The 19851-nt window shown below is 37.5% G+C and overlaps 1 protein-coding gene across 5 annotated transcripts in view; it reads left to right on the forward strand.

Moving 5' to 3' along the window:
- The window catches only part of PIBF1 (progesterone immunomodulatory binding factor 1), a 251953-nt gene that overhangs the window by 134302 nt on the left and 97800 nt on the right, over positions 1–19851 (forward strand). For all 5 annotated transcript variants that reach the window (XM_047756196.1, XM_047756197.1, XM_047756199.1 and 2 more), the window contains 2 exons: positions 6331–6496; positions 7566–7716. In XM_047756196.1, the coding sequence (XP_047612152.1) occupies positions 6331–6496; positions 7566–7716 (317 nt within the window). The remainder of the gene's footprint in view (positions 1–6330; positions 6497–7565; positions 7717–19851) is intronic.

Raw genomic sequence — 19851 nt, forward strand, 5'->3', positions numbered from 1 at the left:
TTGATTCTTGAATGATTAGCCATGTCAGCTTTTGCCCTTGTCAACTTCACTTTCCCATCTTTATCTGGAGTCTCAGGCCCATCTCTGCTTCAAAGCCCTTTTTTGTTTGTTTTGTTTTTAACATGTAGAAAATTTATCAGCAGGCTATGCCCCATTTTCTTGTGGAATTTAGAATTAAATTATACTCCTCACACAAAGGATTTAGTGGTCCAGCCATGGCTACACATTCTCACGTATTTTATAAACCCCACAAGTATTTTCTCTGTATTGACCCAGAGAACCTTTCAAAACTCTCTACCCATTAATCTGCCTGATGCCTGACAACTGTAAATCCCTCCCTGAACCCTTGCCTGTGAGTGGAAATGCTGTTACTTTGCTTAGCTTCTTTTACCCATCTTCCTTGTGCAGATTTACTTCCTGTGCTCTTTATCTACACGTAGTTGCCCTTCTGTACATAGACAAGTGCCTCGCCTCAGCTGCTTCACTGCCTTACTTCAAACCTGGACTGGTGGAGTTCCCCTCGTGGCACAGTGGTTAATGAATCTGACTAGGAACCATGAGTTTGCGGGTTCGGTCCCTGCCCTTGCTCAGTGGGTTAAGGATCCGGCATTGCCGTCAGCTGTGGTGTAGGTCGTAGACGCGGCTCAGATCCCCCGTTGTTGTGGTTTTGGCATAGGCCGGTGGCTACAGCTCCGATTAAACCCCTAGCCTGGGAACCTCCATGTGCCACGGGAGTGGCCCTAGAAAACGGTAAAAAAAAAACAAAAACCTGGACTGGCTCTCAGAATTTCTTAATGGAAGGGCCGATTATTGGTCCTGGGGATTACAGGAACCTCACCTCTGAATACTGTCCTTTGGGGGTAGTTTGCCTTAGATGTCTGTCTATCAAATGAGATTAGATAATTGAGTTCAGAATGAATATCCAGTTTTAATATTAGCAAAGCCATGAACACTTGTGGATGAAATTCAAAGACCAGTTGTTATTTCCCATTGGAATACAAAAAGAAAATAAGTAAAAGGCTGATAAGTGTAGATGTCTTTGGCCTTCTTACTCAAGGTAACCTTATCGATAGAGTTGGGAATAAACATACATTGCTTAGCTTAATACATTAGAGTCTTATGAGCAAGCCTTCAACATAATATATATATAAAGACTGCTGATCTAAGTATTATTATGAAAGTCCCTTGTTGTGTTTTGTCTGGTGCTCTTGTTCAAATGAGTTCTCCCATTTCTGAGAACAGAATTCCATGTTGAGGTCTCCCCTGTGGTAATTTCTCAGCATTGTAGAGCATGCCATGCTCCTTGGAGTTCAGTTCACCAGAGCTGAGAGCATGTGGTATGGATTAACATCTCTGTAGTTCCCTACCAAATTACTGAGTTCTACCTTTTAACAGGTGAAATTTCTCCTTGTATGTCCAGCCCAAAAAATATGTTGCAATGAATACTCCTTTAAGAACAAACAGTTCAGGAGTTCCCTTCGTGGTTTAGCAGTTAATGAACCAGACTAGGATCCAAAAGGACGTGGATTCGATCCGGGGCCTCGCTCAGTCAGTTAAGGATCTGGCATTGCCCCTGAGCTGTGGTGGAGGTCACAGACACTGCTTGGATCCAGCTTTGCTGTGGCTGTGGTGTACACCAGCAGCTGTAGCTCCGATTCAGCCCTTAGCATGGGAACTTGCATATACTTCCTGTGTGGCCCTGAAAAAAGAAAAAAAAAAACAAAACAGTTCATTCTAGGACTTAATATATTACTATTTTTAAAATAGTATGTAATTTATGGCTGAGTCTTAGGAAAACTGAAAAGCCAGCAAGCATAAGGATCTGGTCAAATTGGGGGCCTTGGGATGAGTATAGTTAGAAATTCTGATTATACTTTATAGGAAATATGACCTCTTAAAGTTACTGTACTGAATTAAAATGTCAAACATAAACTTGTTAACATTTGAATAATAGTGACTTAGTTCAGGAGTTCCCTTAGTGACTCAGCGGTAACTAACCCAGCTAGTATCCATGAGGACATAGGTTCTATCCCTGGCGTCGCCCAGTGGGTTATGGATCTGGTGTTGCTGTGAGCTGTGGTGTAGGCTGACAGCTACAGCTGCAATGCTGTCCCTGGTCTGGGAATCTCCACATGCCATGGCTACAGCCCTTATAAACGACAAAAAAAAAAAAAAAAATAGTGACTTAGTTCAAATAAGATGTTCACATTAAGAGGATAAGATGAAAAGTCTGAGTCAACAAAGTAAAATGTGACAGGTTATATTCACAAAACAAATAGGAGGAAGTTACCTGAGACTCACAGGCCGTGCCCTTGTCGTCATCCATTTCTCGCTCTGGAACTACTTTTGCAGCTCTGATGTTTCTTCAGCATTTTCACAGTTCAATTTAACAAATTAAAATAATAACTCTTATTACAAAGGCAAAATGACTTCAGGCAGATTTTCTTTTACTGTATAAATAACATGAAAATACATTCTTCCTTTTCTTAATTGAAGTATAGCTGATTTACATTATTAGTTTCAGGTATACAGCAAAGCAATTCAGTTATAATTCACTTATAATTCTTTTTTAGGTTCTTTTTCCTTAGACTATTACAAAATACTGAATGTAGTTCCCTATGCCAAATACAGTAGGTCCTTGTTGGTTATCTGCTTATACATAGTAGTGGTGGGTATGTTAATCCCAAACTCCTGATTTATCCCTTCCCTCCTAGATTAGTCCTTTAAAAGTATTTGGTTCATTGAAGTATTTATTTACTAAACTTAGCTTCTCCTCAGATTTCTAGGAGATAACTATTGTTAACTTTTCAATATAGGGGAGTAATAATAGTGCTAAGTGTAAGTTGCAAGTGCCATGTAATGAATAAGAGGAGCAAGTGGAACTCAAACTCTAAGTCTTTAATTTCCTTTTTGGAGTTGGCATTAAGCTCAGAAAGACCAGTGTCATGACTCCATGAAAAGGCAAACTTTTTCAAAACAAATTATTTTAAAGATAAATATCACATTCCACATGACTTATCAAGAATTTATTTCAGGAATTCCTGTTATGGCTCAGTGGTTAACAAATCCGACTAAGAACCATGAGGTTGCAGATTCGATCCCTGGCCTTGCTCAGTGGGTTGAGGATCCGGCATTGCCGTGAGCTGTGGTGTAGGTTGCAAACGCAGCTCGGATCCTGCGTTGCTGTGGCTCTGGCATCAGCCGGTGGCTACAGCTCCACTTCAACCCCTAACCTGGGAATCTCCATATGCTGCAGGAGCAGCCCAAGAAATGGTGAAAAGACAAAAAAAAAGAATTTATTTCAGTAATGAGGTGTGGTGTGTCTCATAGTTTAGCATACAAAACAGGTGTCGATTTCACACGTTTTATAAACTTATATTTATAAGACAATTTACCCCATGAAGTACAGAGACATTTTCATTAATAAATTTTTGAATAATATAATTTTTTACTGCTTTACACCCAGAAGGGTGGCTATAATCAGAGACAGTGAACAGTTTTGATATGGATGTGGAGAAGTTGCTGCTCTCTTCATTGCTGGTGAGAATGTAAAATAGTGCAACCATATTGGAAAGCAGTTTGACAGTTCCTCAAAAAGTTAAAACTGGGGTGACCATATGACCTGGTGGTTCTTTTCCTAGGGGTATGTGCAAGAGAAGAGAAAACATGTTTATGCAGAGTCTTGAACACGGATGTTCACAGCAGCATTCTTTTTAGTAACCACAAAAGTGGAGACAACTCAGATGCCCATCTGTTGATGAGTTGATAAACAAAATGTGGTATATCCTTACAATGGAATATTATTCAACCATAAAAAGGGATGGAGTACTGATTCATGCTACAATATGGCTGAACCTTGAAAACACCAAAGGGCCATATATTATGATTCCACTTTTATGAAATGACCAGAGTAAGCAAATCTGTAGAGGCAAAAACTAGATCAGTGTTTGTCAGAGCCTGGAAAGGGAGGGGAATGAGCAGTGGCTGCTAAGTGGACATGGGATTGCTTTTTGGTGCAATGGAAATGACTTGCCATTAGGTAGTGGTGACGTACAACTTTGAATGTAGTACAAACAATAAAAAGGGAATTGTATACTTTGAAAGGGTGAACTTTGTGGTATGTGTATTATGTCTTAGAAAATTATTAGTGTTTCCTGGTGCATATAAAAAGGTATTTTTAAATGTAAGAAGCTTTATATCTATTTAAATAATTTTTTATATAATGTACATATATAAGTAATTGTATATGTCATAAAAATAATTAATGCCTGGACTTTACAAAAAGTTACACACACAAGCGGACATTCTCCTTAAAACCTTGGTATAAATTAAGTAAAATGTACCAGTATGCATTGAATGGAGCTTCACCAGTGTGAATTTGAGATGCTTTTACCAAAGATAAGAGTACCTGCCAAGAGTGAAGTAGCCTATAGCAAATATCTAATGCCTGTCCTCTCTGATTACACCTTGAATATTATTGTCATTTACAAGACTGAAATGACCTTTAAAACACATTTGAAAATTTATCTGAAATGTCAGTTAAGAATATTATGTAATAGGAATTCCTGTTGTGACTCAGCAGTAACAAATCCAACTAGTATTCATAAGGGTGCAGGTTTGATCCCCAGCCCTGCTCAGTGGGTTAAGGATCCTGTGTTGCTGTGAGCTGTGGTGTGGGTCGCAAACACAGCTTGGATCCTGTGTTACTGTGGCTGTGGCATAGGCCAATGGCTACAGCTCTAATTCAGCCCCTAGTTTAAAAAAAAAAAAAAAAAAAAGGGAATATCATGTAACAGTGGATAGAGTCAAATATAGCTGGATTTGAGACCTATCTGAATTTACCAGCTTCTTGTTAAATTATTTTACTTCTCTGAGCTTCTTGTTCCTCATCTGTAAAATAGCTATTAGAGTTGTTTTAAGGATTACATGAAATACTGTGAATAAAACAGGCTATGTTCTCTGTTTTTGGTTTTGGTTTTTTGTTTTTTTTTTTTTCTTTTTGCCTTTTCTAGGGCCGCCCCCGTGGCATATGGAGATTCCCAGGCTAGGGGTCGAATCGGAGCAGTAGCTGCCAAGCCTACTCCAGAGCTACAGCAACGCAGGATGCAAGCCACGTCTGCAACCTACACCACAGCTCACAGCAGCACCGGATCCTTAACCCACTGAGCAAGGCCAGGGATCAAACCCCACAACCTCCTGGTTCCTAGTCGGATTCGTTAACCACTGAGCCACGACGGGAACTCCGATGTTCTCTGTTTCCCTGCCCAGGACATACTCTTGTTTTTATTGCCTAGAACACTTCCCACCTTATATCTCCTCCTCTGTGTGCACACAAACACACACCCCCTACCCAAACTGAGTTGGCTCTTCCTCCTGTATATGACCATCAAACCTGGGGATTACCATGCTAAGCATTTATCATATACCATTGAATTTTCATGTTTACATGCCTGTCTTTTTCAGAAAACTAAGTTCTTTATTGGGAGGGAAGCATATTTTGTTTACCATTGTATACATATTTACCTGGCATGGCAGCTAGCTCAATATATATTTGAAAAAAATGGATTTTAGTATATATCCAGCATTTTACTAGGTTCATCATAGCTCCCTGAGAAGGTATAATGTGTCTTTGCTTTCTGTTACAACCTAGTCAACTTGAGCCATTTTCATATTTACCACATGCATTGATTTATATGTTAAATGGAAATGTTTTACTACTAGTTATACCTATGGAATGAAGAGAATGTTTCTTATCTCTGTTGTAATAGAATGCTTATAGTTATATATTTATCTTTGTATTTTGCACATTACACTTTCTTATAACATTCAAACATGTATATTTACTGAAACATTTATTTTACAGGTATCTCAATAATGTGCAGTTCAGTGTATATTTCATGCCATTCTTCTCCATCTGGCATTATTTAGACTTAAAGCAAAATAGCGAATTTGGAAACAATGCTATAGATTTAAGAAGGCCTATGAAATATATGGAAATTAAGTCATTTTAAGCAATATGACTAAGACTTGCTCTTACCATTTTTTACTTTAAGTGTCCTACAAAATAATAATAATAATAGATAGACAATACTTACTTTGGAATGGAAAGAATGAAAATAAGGGGCAATAGAGGAAGTTTAATTGGTATGTTTTGTTCCCTGAACTTAGCATATTTCCATTCATAGGCCTGTCTAAATTATTTACAAAAGCTTTGCTGAATAAATAAAAGTTATTAACTGCATTATAATATAGGGATGTGAAAAAAGTAGAAGTAATGTTTATATAAATCAAAATTTCTTTAGTGTTTCACAACCATTTTGCTTCTTTCAGGTACAGAGAACTACAACTTAGTACAGAAAGCAAAGTAACGGAATTTCTCCATCAAAGTAAATTAAAATCTTTTGAAAGTGAGCGTGCTCAGCTTATACAAGAGGAAACTGCAAGGAATCTCACACAGTGTCAGTTGGAATGTGAAAAATATCAGAAAAAATTGGAGGTATATATATACAAGTTTTTCTTTTAAAATTAATGCAGAATGTAAACTCCATAAGTACAAGATCTATGATAGCATATTGAGCTTTATAAATAATGTTTGTGTTATGTCTCCTTTTTTAGTGAAATCATTATTGTCACCATAGTGATTCCTTCAATAAGTTACCATAAGAAAATAAAGGATTTTTGTTCTTACACAAAACAACACCAATTTCCATGCCTTTTGTTTTTCTTCTTAATGATTTGTTTATCCTTTCTTTCTCTACAAAGGCATTTTCTGATATTGCCCCATGTAGCACTTCACACTTACATTTTGACGGCTGCTTTGAATTTATGATTGTTCAGCAAACCAAAAATCTTATTAAAACCATGGTGAGGGTAAGTGAAGTCAGCTCTGGTGGAAAACTGAAGAACTCATTACAAGTATATAATTTTTTCACACAGCTTTGTAAGCTTTTCTCAAATAACTGAGATCACCAGATAAATAACCTCCACCTAGGTGAGGATAGCATTATTGCATTTCCTGAATTCTAACAATCAAATGCTAATGTTACTCCTATAACTATTTCTCAGTTTTAAAGGTTTTTTTCTTTTTCTTTTTTTCTTTTTAAGGCTGTACCTGAGGCATATATAAGTTCCCAGGCTAGGGGTTAAATCGGAGCTGCAGCTGCTGGCTTATGCCACAGCCACAGCAATAACTGGATCCAAGCCTCATCTGTAACCTATACCACAGCTCACAGCAATGCCAGATACTTAACCCACTGAGTGAGGCCAGAGATTGAACCTGCATCCTCGTGGATATTGGCCGCGTTCATTAACATTGAGCCACCCCCAACGGAAACTCCTAAAGTGTTTTTCAATGTATATACTAAAGTGCTTCATAATTTTCAGTTAAAAACCAATGAATTATTTTCTTCAGAAATAAATGTATTTTACCTCCTCTGCCATCTTAATTGAGCTACTTTTTCTTCATGTCTAAATCGTTTTTAAAAAATAGTTTTTGTTTCATGTTTTTGTCTTAACTGTTAACCTATTTAATTCTGCCATTGCAATTATTTTTCTTCCACTATTAGGTTTTAACTAAAGAATTTTATGGTCTCCAGTCCTCTTCTGAAAAACGCATTACTGAACTTCAAGCACAGAACTCTGAACATCAGGCAAGGCTAGACATTTATGAGAAACTGGAAAAAGAGCTTGATGAAATAATAATGCAAACTGCAGAAAGTAAGTCTCCCATCACTCCACTCACACAGCTTTTTTTATGGCAGCACAAGAAGGAACCTGATATCATTTATAAAACTGCTTTGGTATATTTCTTTGAAATATAACTTGTTACTTTCTTTGGAAAAATATTTTATATTTTAAAAATTAATTACAGCAGTGGATCCCAAAAAAATGATTAATAATCATAGATTTTATCTTTTCATTTATTTAGCTCGTTCATTCAACATTATTAAGTGATTACATATGCCAGGATCTGGGGATATGGAGTTCATACAATAATTCTTGCTTCTAGGTGTTCCTAGTCTGGTCTAGTGGAAGAGACAAACATATTCACAGGTAATTAAAGTGCTGCTAGCAAGAGATAGGCAGTTCTTGGTAAAGTACAGAAGAGATCATGAAATAATTCCATGTTAGAGATAAGGAATCCCTAACAGGCGAGGTGACATTTGAATGAGTCTTGAAGGGCAGGTGGAAGAAATTCATTGACTACTCTGTTATAGACTTTGACCTTTAATTTCTACTTTCTTTTTTCCCTCTGATTTGTCATCTTCCTATCTTGTCCCTGACTCCCAGGGAATATTTTAAATTAACATTTCATCATTGACTGTGATGTTTGCTACTGTACATTCTTTTTTTTTGAAAAATAACAGTGGCATTCTTGTAAAAGTGGGTTTAAACTTCAGTGGAAGTTGCGGTTGACTCTCTTTGGGGCAGGGCACATTTTCTTATAAAGACTGTATCAATTGATAGGTCAATTTAAGAAAAACATTTTTTTTTTTTTAGATTTCTAAGGCCAGTGTCTGATAACTGTAATAGTTTCCAAATTTATCTTGTTTCTTCACTGGAGTCATAGTAATCTTTATAAATTACAGATTTGATCACACCATATACCTGCTTTAATGCTTCTATCAATTTAAGACAGCCTAAGAGTTCCCGTTGTGGCTCAGTGGTTAACCAATTCGACTAGGAACCATGAGGTTGCGGGTTCGATCCCTGGCCTTGCTCAGTGGGTTAAAGATCTGGCGTTGTTATGAGCTGTGGTGTAGGTTGCTGATGTGGCTGGGATCCTGCGTTGCTGTGGCTCTGGTGTAGGCCGGTGGCTACGGCTCTGATTAGACCCCTAGCCTGGGAACCTCCATATGCCGCAGGAGTGGCCCAAGAAATGGCAAAAAGACAAAAAAAAAAAAAAAGACAGCCTAAAGTCAAATTCCTTAGCATGTCTTTTATGACTAGACTCATTTGTCTTTCTACTTTTCATACCTTTTCATTCCCCTTACTTTGAAACTTCCATACCCTTTCTTAACTCTATAACTTTGCAGATATCTGTCTAAACAAATTAGGAATAGAAGAAAACTTCCTCAATCTGGTAAAAGATGTCTTTTAAAAACCTACAGCTAATATCATACCTATTAAATGCTTTCTCTTTAAAGGAAAGTGCTAGGTAAGGTTTTCTATTTTTTTAACTGAATGACTTTATTATATTGATAGATGTACAGCAATCATCACAACCCAATTTTATAGCAAAACCCAAACTCTCAGCCCATCTGCCCCCACTTCCCCGAACGTGTCTCCTTTGGAAACCGTAAGTTTTTCAAAGTCCGTGAGCCAGTATCTGTTCTGCTAAGAAGTTCATGTATCCTTTTTTTTAGATTCTGCATGTAAGTGATAGCATATGATGTTGGTGTCTCACTGTCTGACCAACTTCACTTAGCATGATACTTTCTAGGTCCATCCATGTTGCTGCAAATGCCATTATTTCATTCCTTTTTATGGCCAAGTAATAGTCCATCTTCTTTATCCACTCCTCTGTTGATGGACATTTAGGTTTATAGAGCTGCAGTGAACATTGGAGTACATGTATGTTTTCTAGTCATGATTTTCTCTGGATAGATGCCCAGGAGTGGGATTGATGAATCAAATAGTAATTCTATTCTTAGTTTTTCGAGGAATCTCCATACTGTTTTTCATAGTGGTTGCACCAGTTTATATTCCTACTAACAGTGCAATAGGGTTCCCTTTTCTCACAACTCTCCAGCATTTATTGTTTGTAAACCTTTTGATGATGGTCATTCTGGCTGGTGTAAGGTGGTACCTAATAGTAGTTTTGATTTGCATTTCTGTAATAATTAGTGACATTGAACATCTTCTCATGTGTTTTTTGGCCACCTATATGTCTTCTTGGGAGAACTGTTTGTTTAGATCTTCTGCCCATTTTTTGATGGGGTTGTATGTCTTTTTGGTATTGAGTTGTAGGAGGTGTTTATAAATTTTGGAGATTAATCCCTTGTCAGTCGATTCATTTGCAAATATTTTCTCCCAATCTGTGGGTTGTCTTTTCATTTTGTTTAGGGTTTCCTTTGCTGTACCAAAACTCTTAAGTTTAGGACTTCTATTTTAAAACTTGTGTCAGAGTTCCCATTGTGGTTCAGCAGTAATGAACCAGCCCAACTAGTATCCATGAGATTGCAGGCTTGATCCCTGGCCTCACTCAGCGGGTTAAGAATCCAGCATTGCTATGAGCTGTGATGTAGGTCACAGATGCAGCTCGGATCCTCGGTTGCTGTGGCTGTGGTATGGGCCAAACTGCAGCTCCAGTTTGACCCCCTAGCCTGAGAACTTCCATATGCTGCAGGTGTGGCCCTAAAACAGAACAAAACACTTGTGTCAAACATTATGATTATGCTCAGGCTCCTAGCCAGTAAAATAAGACCAGGAGGAAAAAAATAAAGTATAAAGATCAGAAAGGAAAACAGATTACAAATCAGTCGCTAACACTGTTAAGTAAATTTAACAGAGTACAAAAATGTATGAGGAGCAAACAATTGGATAAAGAAATTTTAAAAGCAGTCTTATTTACAGTAGTATCAAAAAACACAAAATAGGAGTTCCCGTTGTGGCGCAGTGGTTAACGAATCCGACTAGGAACCATGAGGCTGTGGGTTCTATCCCTGGCCTCGATCAGTGGGTTAAATGATCCGGCGTTGCCGTGAGCTGTGGTGTACATTGCAGATGTGGCTCAGATCTGGTGTTGCTGTGGCTCTGGTGTACACCCATGGCTACAGCTCCGATTAGACCCTCAGCCTGGGAACCTCCATATGCCACAGAAGCAGCCCTAGAAAAGGCAAAAAAAGAAAAAAAAAACACAAAATACTTAGAAGTAAATTAACAACACAAAATACACACCATTGCAAGAGAAAATAGACCTACTAAAATATCAAGTGATATATCATGAATTCTGTAAATTCAGTGTTGTCTCAGTCATAATTCCTTTTTTTAAAATTTTTATATTCCATTTATATGGAAATGCAAAGGACTATTAAAAGCTCCACTTTTAATAATACCACTACAGTCCTACTAGAATGGCTGAAATTAGCAAGACTGGCTGGCTGTACCACCAAATGTTGGTGAGACTGTGGAACCTACTAGCACTTTCTTAGAAAATCAAACTACCTATCCAGTGGTGCAACAGTTTCATTCCTAATTACTTACCCAAAAGCAAAGAAAGCATATACATGCTACAATAACCTAAATAATTTTGAAAAAAAAAAAAGAACGAAGTTGGAAGACATACTGTTTGACTTCAAGATTTCATATAAAGCTACAGTATCAAGCTAGTATACTCTTGGAATCAGGGAAGACAAATACAACAGCAAAAGCGAATAGAGAATTTGGCATAAGGAAAGACAAATACAACAACAATAGAATAGAGAACTAAGAAATAGACCTACACTTGTATGACTGTTTGATTTTTTTTTCTTTTTTTTGCTATTTCTTGGGCCGCTCCCGAGGCATATGGAGGTTCCCAGGCTAGGGATCTAATCGGAACTGCAGCTGCCAGCCTACGCCAGAGCCACAGCAACACTGGATCCGAGCCACGTCTGCAACCTACACCACAGCTCCGGGCAATGCCGGATCGTTAACCCACTGAGCAAGGGCAGGGATCGAATCCACAACCTCATGGTTCCTAGTCGGATTCGAAACCACTGTGCCATGATGGTAACTCCTGATTTTTTTTTTTTTTTTTAATAAAGGCAGCAACCATTCAACTGGAGAAAGGAAAGTCTGTTCAGTAAGTGGTGCTAAAAAATTGGACATCTTTTTGAAAATGAATCTAAACTTTATTTCATACTGTACACCAATATTAATTTGAGATGAGGCCTACAAGTAACAGATAAAACTACAAACTTTTAGTAGAAAACATAGGTATTTTTGCATCTGGATGTAGCTTAAATTTCCTAGACAGGATCCTGGACAGATACCAAAAGAGAAAACTGTATAAAGTAGACTTTATCATGATTAAAAACTTCTGCTCTTTTATTTATTATTTATTTATTAATTTGTCTTTTTGCCATTTCTTGGGCTGCTCCTGCGGGATATGGTAGGTTCCCAGGCTAGGGGTCTAATCGGAGCTGTAGCCACCAGCCTACACCAGAGCCACAGCAACTCGGGATCCAAGCCACATCTGCGACCTACACCACAGCTCCCGGAAACACCGGATCGTTAACCCACTGAGCAAGGCCAGAGACTGAACCTGCAACCTCATGGTTCCTAGTCGGATTCGTTAACCACTGCGCCACGACGAGAACTCCAAACTTCTGCTCTTTTAAAAGACATCTTTTTTTTTTTTTTTGCAAAATAAAATACGTGTATTTAAACAATTACATTCATACAGATTATTATATCATGGATATTAAGAAACAGATTAAGTGACTTCCTCTGGAGAAGTGGAATGGAAAATATGCTGAGACAAATAGGAAATTTATTCTATACTTTACCCATTTTGTATGGCTTTCATCTTTACTATTTAGTATTATCTATTACATTTCAATTTTTCTTTAAAAATTAGCATTATATTAAAATTTTATATATTATGCAACTAAAATTTATAAGGAAGAAAGCCTTATATACCATTAAATATTTTATTATAGCATAATAAAATGAATAACTTAACTGGTAAGAATAACAAAAATAATACACCTTCTGAAAATAAGTAAAATATAAAATGCATAAATTGATTAAAAAACAGTGTAACTATATAAATATGTCCTCACAATTTGTTACATCTTATTGATTCTTCAATAAAGGCATTACACCATTCTAGGTGATGTGATAAACAAGACATTATAGACCTTACATTGTACCATGGAGAGAAATGGTTAGTAATGATACAATTGTAGAACTATATTATTTGATTGTACAGTTGCATTATTTAATTATAATTATCATAAATTCTTTGATGGAGAGGAAAACAGAATCAGTTCTAAGGAGACTTCAGCATTCCAAGAAAGATGTCAGATGACCCCCTTCATAGTGGATTCTGAACTTATTTACTATGAGACATATTTCTTCTTCAGAGATTCCTTGTTTGTGTATCAGTTGTAGATTTTTGGTTGGCAGTTATTCTGAAGTTTTGATGTAAGAGTCTACATGTATATGAGATTGCTTTAAGTTGTTGTTCTCTTAACTGCAAGTTCATCTCCAGGGTCCTGCATTTGTACCCACCTCTTCTCATGATTTCTGATTTTGGAGGTGTAATTGTACATGGATGATTTCGTATCTTTACTGCATATATACCTTTACTGGTGAGCCTTGTCATTTGTGGAATTTTTGTTTCCTGTTGCTATCTTTTCTTTTCTGCCTAGAGAAGTTCCTTTAGTATTTGTTGTAAGGCTGGTTAAGTGTTGCTGAATTCTCTCAACTTTTGCTTATCTGTGAAGGTTTTGATTTCTCCTTCAAATCTGAATGAGAGCCTTGCTGGGTAAAGTAATCTTGGTTGGAGATTTTTTCCTTTCATCACAATAAGTATATCATGCCACTCCCTTCTGGCCTGCAGAGTTTCTGCTGAAAAATCTTCCAACAACCGAATCAGGGTTCCCTTGTATGTTACTTGTTTCTTTTCCCTAGCTACTTTCAAGATTTTGCCTTTAATTTTGGTCAGTTCGATTAATATGTGTCTCGGTGTCTTCCTCCTTGGGTTTATTTTATATGGTACTCGTTGTGCTTCCTGGATTTGAGTGAGTGGTTCTTTTCCCATGTGAGGGAAGTTTTCGGCTATTACCTCTTGGAATATTTTTTCTGTCCCCTTCTCTCTCTCTTCTCCTTCTGGCACCCCTGTAATACAGATATTGTTGCATTTCACATTGTCCCAGATTTCTCTGAGACTCTCTTCATTTGTTTTCTATCTTTTTTCTCTTTTCTGTTCTACTTCTGTAATTTCCACTAATCTGTCCTCCACCTCGCTTATTCGTTCTTCTGCCTCCTATATTCTGCTGTTAACTGCTTCTAATGAGTTTTTTATTTCAGTTATTATATTTTGCATCTCTTCTTGTTTAAGTTTTATATCTTGTGTCTCTTTGGTCAGCGTTTCCTGTAAGTTATCCATCTTTGCCTCCAGTTTATTTCCAATGTCTTGCATCATCTTCAGCATCAACAGTCTAAAGTCTTTTTCCTGGAGGCTGAGAATCTCCTCATTGCTTAGCTGATTCTCTGGGGTTTTTCCTTTCTCCCTCATCTGAGTTATAGTTTTCTGTCTTTTCATTTTTATAGGTATGTGGTATGGTGACCTTTTCACAGATAATAGAATTGTAGCCTCCCTTACTTCTGGTGTCTGCCCCCTTTGTGGCTGAAGTTGGTCACAGGGGCTTGCTGTAGGCTTCCTGATGGGAGGGGCTGATGCCTGCCCACTGGTAGGTGGGGCTGATTCCTATCCCTCTGGTGGGTGGGGCTTAGTCTCTGGATGGGATTAGAGGCATCTGTGTGCCTGGGGGGGTCTTTAGGTAGCCTGTTTACTGAGGGGTGGGGCTGTGATCCCACTTGGATGGTTGTTTGCCCTGGGGCTTCTCAGCACTGACTGACAGGTGGGACCAGATTTTCTCCAAATGGCCACCTCCAGAGAAAGGCAGCTGCTGGATATTCCCAAGAGCTTTGCCTTCAATGTCTCTCCCTCACAACAAGCCATATTGACCTCTGTTTTCCAAGGATGTCCTCCAAGAACTGCAGTCAGGTTTGACCCAGATTCCTATGGAGCCCTTGCTCTGCCCTGGGACCTGATGCACATGAAAGTCTGTGTGCGCCTTTTAAGAATGGGGTCTCCGTTTCCCCCAGTCCTGTGGAGCTCCTGTACACAAGCCCCACTGGCCTTCAATCCCGGATGCTCCAGGGGCTCTTTCTCCCAGTGCCAGATCCCCACACGTGAGGGTTTGATATGGGGCTCAGAACTCTCACTCCTGTAGGTGAGTCTCTCTCTGTCAACCAGTTAGTTTTCAGTCTGTGGGGCTTCCCACCCAGGAGGTATGGGGTTGTTTATATCGTGAAATAGCCCCTCCTACCTCTTGATGTGGCCTCCTCTTTTTCTTCTGGAGTAGGGTGTTTTTTTAAGGTTTCTGGTCCATTTGGGTGGGGATTGCTCAGCTTTCAGTTGTGAATTTTGTTGTTTTTAGGAGAGAAGTTGAGCTCCAGTCCTTCTATTCCGTCTTAATCCTCTGTCTCTTTAAAAAAATCTTTAAGAAATGAAGAGCCAAGCAAAAGAGTAGGAGAAAGTAATCCCAGTCTATATCTGACAAAGGAATGATATAAGAAATATAGAAATGAAATGAAACAAGAAATTAAGAAAATGCCACAGAGAAAATACTCAAAAAGTCTTGACATAAGATTATCCAGGTGGGCCCATTTCAAGGGTCTTTGTAAGAAAGAAGGTGATGTGATGTGAAAGCAGAAGTCAGAGAGAGTGGATTTGACAGTGCAAAGAAAATGTTATTAAATAAATCATAAGGAAGAGAAAATATATTTACAGTACTGTGCTATATATATCAATACTGTAAATTTACATGTTTTTATGAGATGAACTATATGTCAATACCTATATCAATATTGTCTTATATGATACAAAACATTGTATATATTATATGTATTATTAACACTAGACATCAAAAATGAAAAGACAGGAAGGAGTTCCCATTGTGACTCAGCAGGTTAAGAACCCGACTAGTATTTATGAGGATGTGGGTTCGAATCACTGTCCTTACTCAGTGGGTTAAGTATCTGACATTGCTGCAAGCTGTGGCCCAGGAACTTCCATATGCCGCACCTGCAGCCATAAAAAGAAGATAATGTGAGAAAGAAATTCACATTTATTTGCAGACATTAAAATTCATGCATGGGTAATGAAGAAGCAGGAGTATGATTGCTTTATGATTGCCTAGTGTAATCCGTGTGATGGCTTCACGGTAGCCTAGCCTATACACTAATGAATGAATTACTATAAAATGTTTATGGCATACAATGCTACAGTCATATTCACACTAAAGTATTGGAAACATTGTTAATTTTTTTTTTAAATCACCAACCTTTGATGATAAGCTGATAGCTTCTCCAATTATGAGAGAGAAAGAGGCATATGGTACAGTAATGTAATTCTTTGAAAGCAGTTACAAAACAGTAAGAAAACTAACACATTAATTTTATATTGAATATTACTTTCCTTATACCTATATAAGGATAAAGTAACATCTACTTATAATTTATGCATTCATGACATACTTAACTTTTTCTTAGTTTTTCAATATTTCAAAACTACATGCTTCATCTGCAAGATTTTTCAAATTGTTGCAAATCTCCAAAATTTTTTCCCAGTGTATTTATTGAAAAATATTTATATATAAGTGGGCAGGCCCATGCATTTCAAATTCATTTTATTTGAGATTTAATTGTACATATTCTCAAAATGTGTTGACTGATAGACAAGATTTGTACTTTCACTATATATAAATTTTATTTTTAAAAAACTATAAATACTATTGAACTCTAGTTGATGATTTACTGTTCAATTGTGTAGGGGTGAAGGCAGAAGTCCACAACTTATTTTGAAATGCATCAAGAAAAGATAAGATAGATTCTTGGCTAGACACAGTGCTGGATAGATGTGTGATAAATAAATACAACACAGTGTTTAATTTATAATCCAGATGCATCTGTATGTGTATATGCCTTTCAACTTTTCCATATGTGTGTTTTCTTAATAAAATCTTTAGAAAATATATAGAAATTATTTTTTTGCTATGCTATTGTACAGACCATCTTAAAACTATCTTAGAATAAAATATATTAACTGGTATTTGGAAGATCAATAAACCAGGTTCTTTTCTATCCATTCGCATCAGAAATTGGAATATTCCTATACTTGTTTAATGAATACTTATTGATTAAACAAAATTTTTAAAGTATAAGCACAAAACATTCCATTTTAGTACTATAATGTATGCAGTATTCAAAGGATTATTATCATCAAAACTCTTCTTTTTTTTGTTTTTTTGTTTGTTTGTTTTTTAGCTTTTTAGGGCTGCACCTGCGGCATGTGGAGGTTCCCAGGCTAAGGATCAAATTGGAACTACAGCTGCTGGCCTATACCACAGCCACAGCAACACAGGATCTAAGCACGAACACAGGATCTGAGCCGCATTTGCGGCTGTGACTTACACCACAGCTCAGGGCAACACCAGATCCTTAACCCACTGAGCGAGGCTGGGGATTGAACCCGCAACCTCATGTTTCCTAGTCAGACTCATTTACACTGCACCACGATGGGAACTCCCCTCTTCTCTTATGTCTTAAATCACCTGCCTTTGATGTTCTTCTCCCTCACTTTTGTTGTCTCTTCTATCTAATTCTTTCCGGTTCCCAGCTGATTTTTTCCCCCTCAACCTCTTCAGTTCTTACCTCCTTTTTGTGTAGTCTTATCTCTTTTCTACAATTTCAGTTACTGTCCACTGGCTACCGATTCCACAGGTCTGTATGGAGTTCTTACAGTCATTGAGAATATGGCATTACTTACATTTTCTCTTCTTTCCCTGAAACTTACTGATTTTCTTGTCTTCTTCATCTGTTAATGTGGTTAGGGCATCTATTTACCCAACTAACTTTTGTCAGTTTTGATTTCTCCCTCATCCTAGTGTCATCTCACATCCACTTGCCTAGAATCCAAGTTCTTTTCTCCATCCTCTGTTGTTATAATAATGGACCATGTCTCAATTGGATTATTACTATAAATTATGAGGAGTTCTCTGTGCTGCCATTCTAGGCCATCTTTTTCCCATTATTGGAATTTTCTTCTTTAATATCATCATCAACAACAGAAAATCTATAGGTCATGTCACCTACCTGTATTGATCGCTTTTGTTTTCTTGTTGAGTATCCAATAAAATCCAAACTCCTTAGCCTAGCAAACAAGACTTTAGTCCCATTCACAGTTGGAATTTAGCCTATCTTCCTGCTACTATTGTACTTCCAACTAACTTCAGCCACTTTTCTCACAATTATCATAACTCCACAGCTCATTGTGGATCCTTTCTGCTCTTTCTCCATGAATGTCAGTCTCCCCATACCTTTCTCATGCCTCCAGCATGGGACAAATAGCGGCATACTTCGAACATAGTTGCTCTGGGCTTCTACGACATGTTCATACCTCTTTAGTACCACTTACTGTGCTATATAGTACATTGTTCCTGTCGTTAAAACACCACTAGAATTGTTATCCGATGAGTTATTGATCTAATAAGTATTAAACTCAAACTTAAGTTGCCTGTCAATGTCCGATGGGTTTTTGAGATGTTAACTAAATTTACCCATCTCTCTTCTGAACTTAGAACTATTTAGTGAGACAAGAGTAGGGTAGGTCTCTAAATGCCAGCTCTAGTTCCTACAGAGCTGAATTGGAGACCTCAACTCGGCTCGGGAGCCATAATAGCTGATAACTCTATTGGCAATGGCCTATAGCATCGCTTGCTTCCACATATCCCTTGTAACTAATAATCCTACCTCTGAGAACTGATCTTGGTTCACTATTAAAAAAAAAAAATATATATATATATATATATGGGGTCAAGATGAAGAGGAGCAGCTAAGGATAATGCAAAAAAAATATATATATATATATGTATATATATATATGGCTAAAGAATTCCTGTTGTAGCTTGGTGGTTAACGAATCCAACTAGGAACTATGCAGGTTTGATCCCTGGCCTCGCTCAGTGGGTTAAGGGTCCGGCGTTGCCATGAGCTGTGGTGTAGGTTGCAGACACGGCTTAGATCCCGAATTGCTGTGGCTGTGGCACAGGCCAGCAGCTGTAGCTCCAATTAGACCCCTAGCCTGGGAACCTCCATGTGCTGCGGGAGCGGCCCCAAAAAGCACACACACAAAAAAAAAATAGGGTTAAAATTAAAGGAAAACACTTATGAATATTCCTAAAATGTTTACTCCAGAAGGATCAAACAACCAATTAGCGCATATTATAGTAATAGGCCTACAGATAGTCAGCTTCTCTTACCAGTGTAAAATATGTGGCTTTGTTTTTAACTGGAAACACTTCTGAAAGAAGACTTCTGTTTGACATTAAATAATGGTTGTTGATAAATAATATAAAAATTGTTATGTCTTAGGCTGCTTTAAATTGAGCTAGTAAATCTGTAGTTTTTATGGCCTTTGATAAAATATTTTTTCAATCCCAACTTAACAGTAAAATTGTCATTGTATTTAAACTTTTTACCCATAAAATGTGAACCTGTAAGTTAAAATTTCTTTTGGGGAGTGGTGTGACAACAGCAAAATTTAGAAGTAAACGGTGTTGCTGTATTTTTGGTAATTTTTTTTTAAAGAGCCATCAATACATTCTTAGGACTGTACTTTTTTTTCCATAGAGTAGCCTACTTGACGGCATAATTTTATTATTGCAAGTTAGGATAAAGATGTTCTTCTGATAAAATAATAAGCACCTTTCTTAAGTAAAAATAATCATTTCTGGGACTTCCTGTTGTGGCGCAGTGGAAATGAATCCAACTACTATCCATGAGGATGCTGATTTGATCCCTGCCCTCACTCAGTGGGTCAGCAATCCAGCATTACTGTGAGCTGTGGTGTAGGTCACAGATGATGTGGCTCGGATCCCGCATACAACAAGAAAACTTAACATGTCATATTATGCAATCACTTAAACCTCTTAAAAATAAATAGAACAAATCCAAACAAGCATACAGTTTTAAGAAATATGCTGCTACTTACAAATGGCCTGTTTGAGATTATGCATTAGCCCTTTTTTTTTTTTTTTTCCAATGGAAAAGTAAGATTTATTGGTGGGTGTGAAT

Source organism: Phacochoerus africanus, chromosome 13, assembly GCF_016906955.1.
Source record: "Phacochoerus africanus isolate WHEZ1 chromosome 13, ROS_Pafr_v1, whole genome shotgun sequence".
Taxonomy (NCBI): domain Eukaryota; kingdom Metazoa; phylum Chordata; class Mammalia; order Artiodactyla; family Suidae; genus Phacochoerus; species Phacochoerus africanus.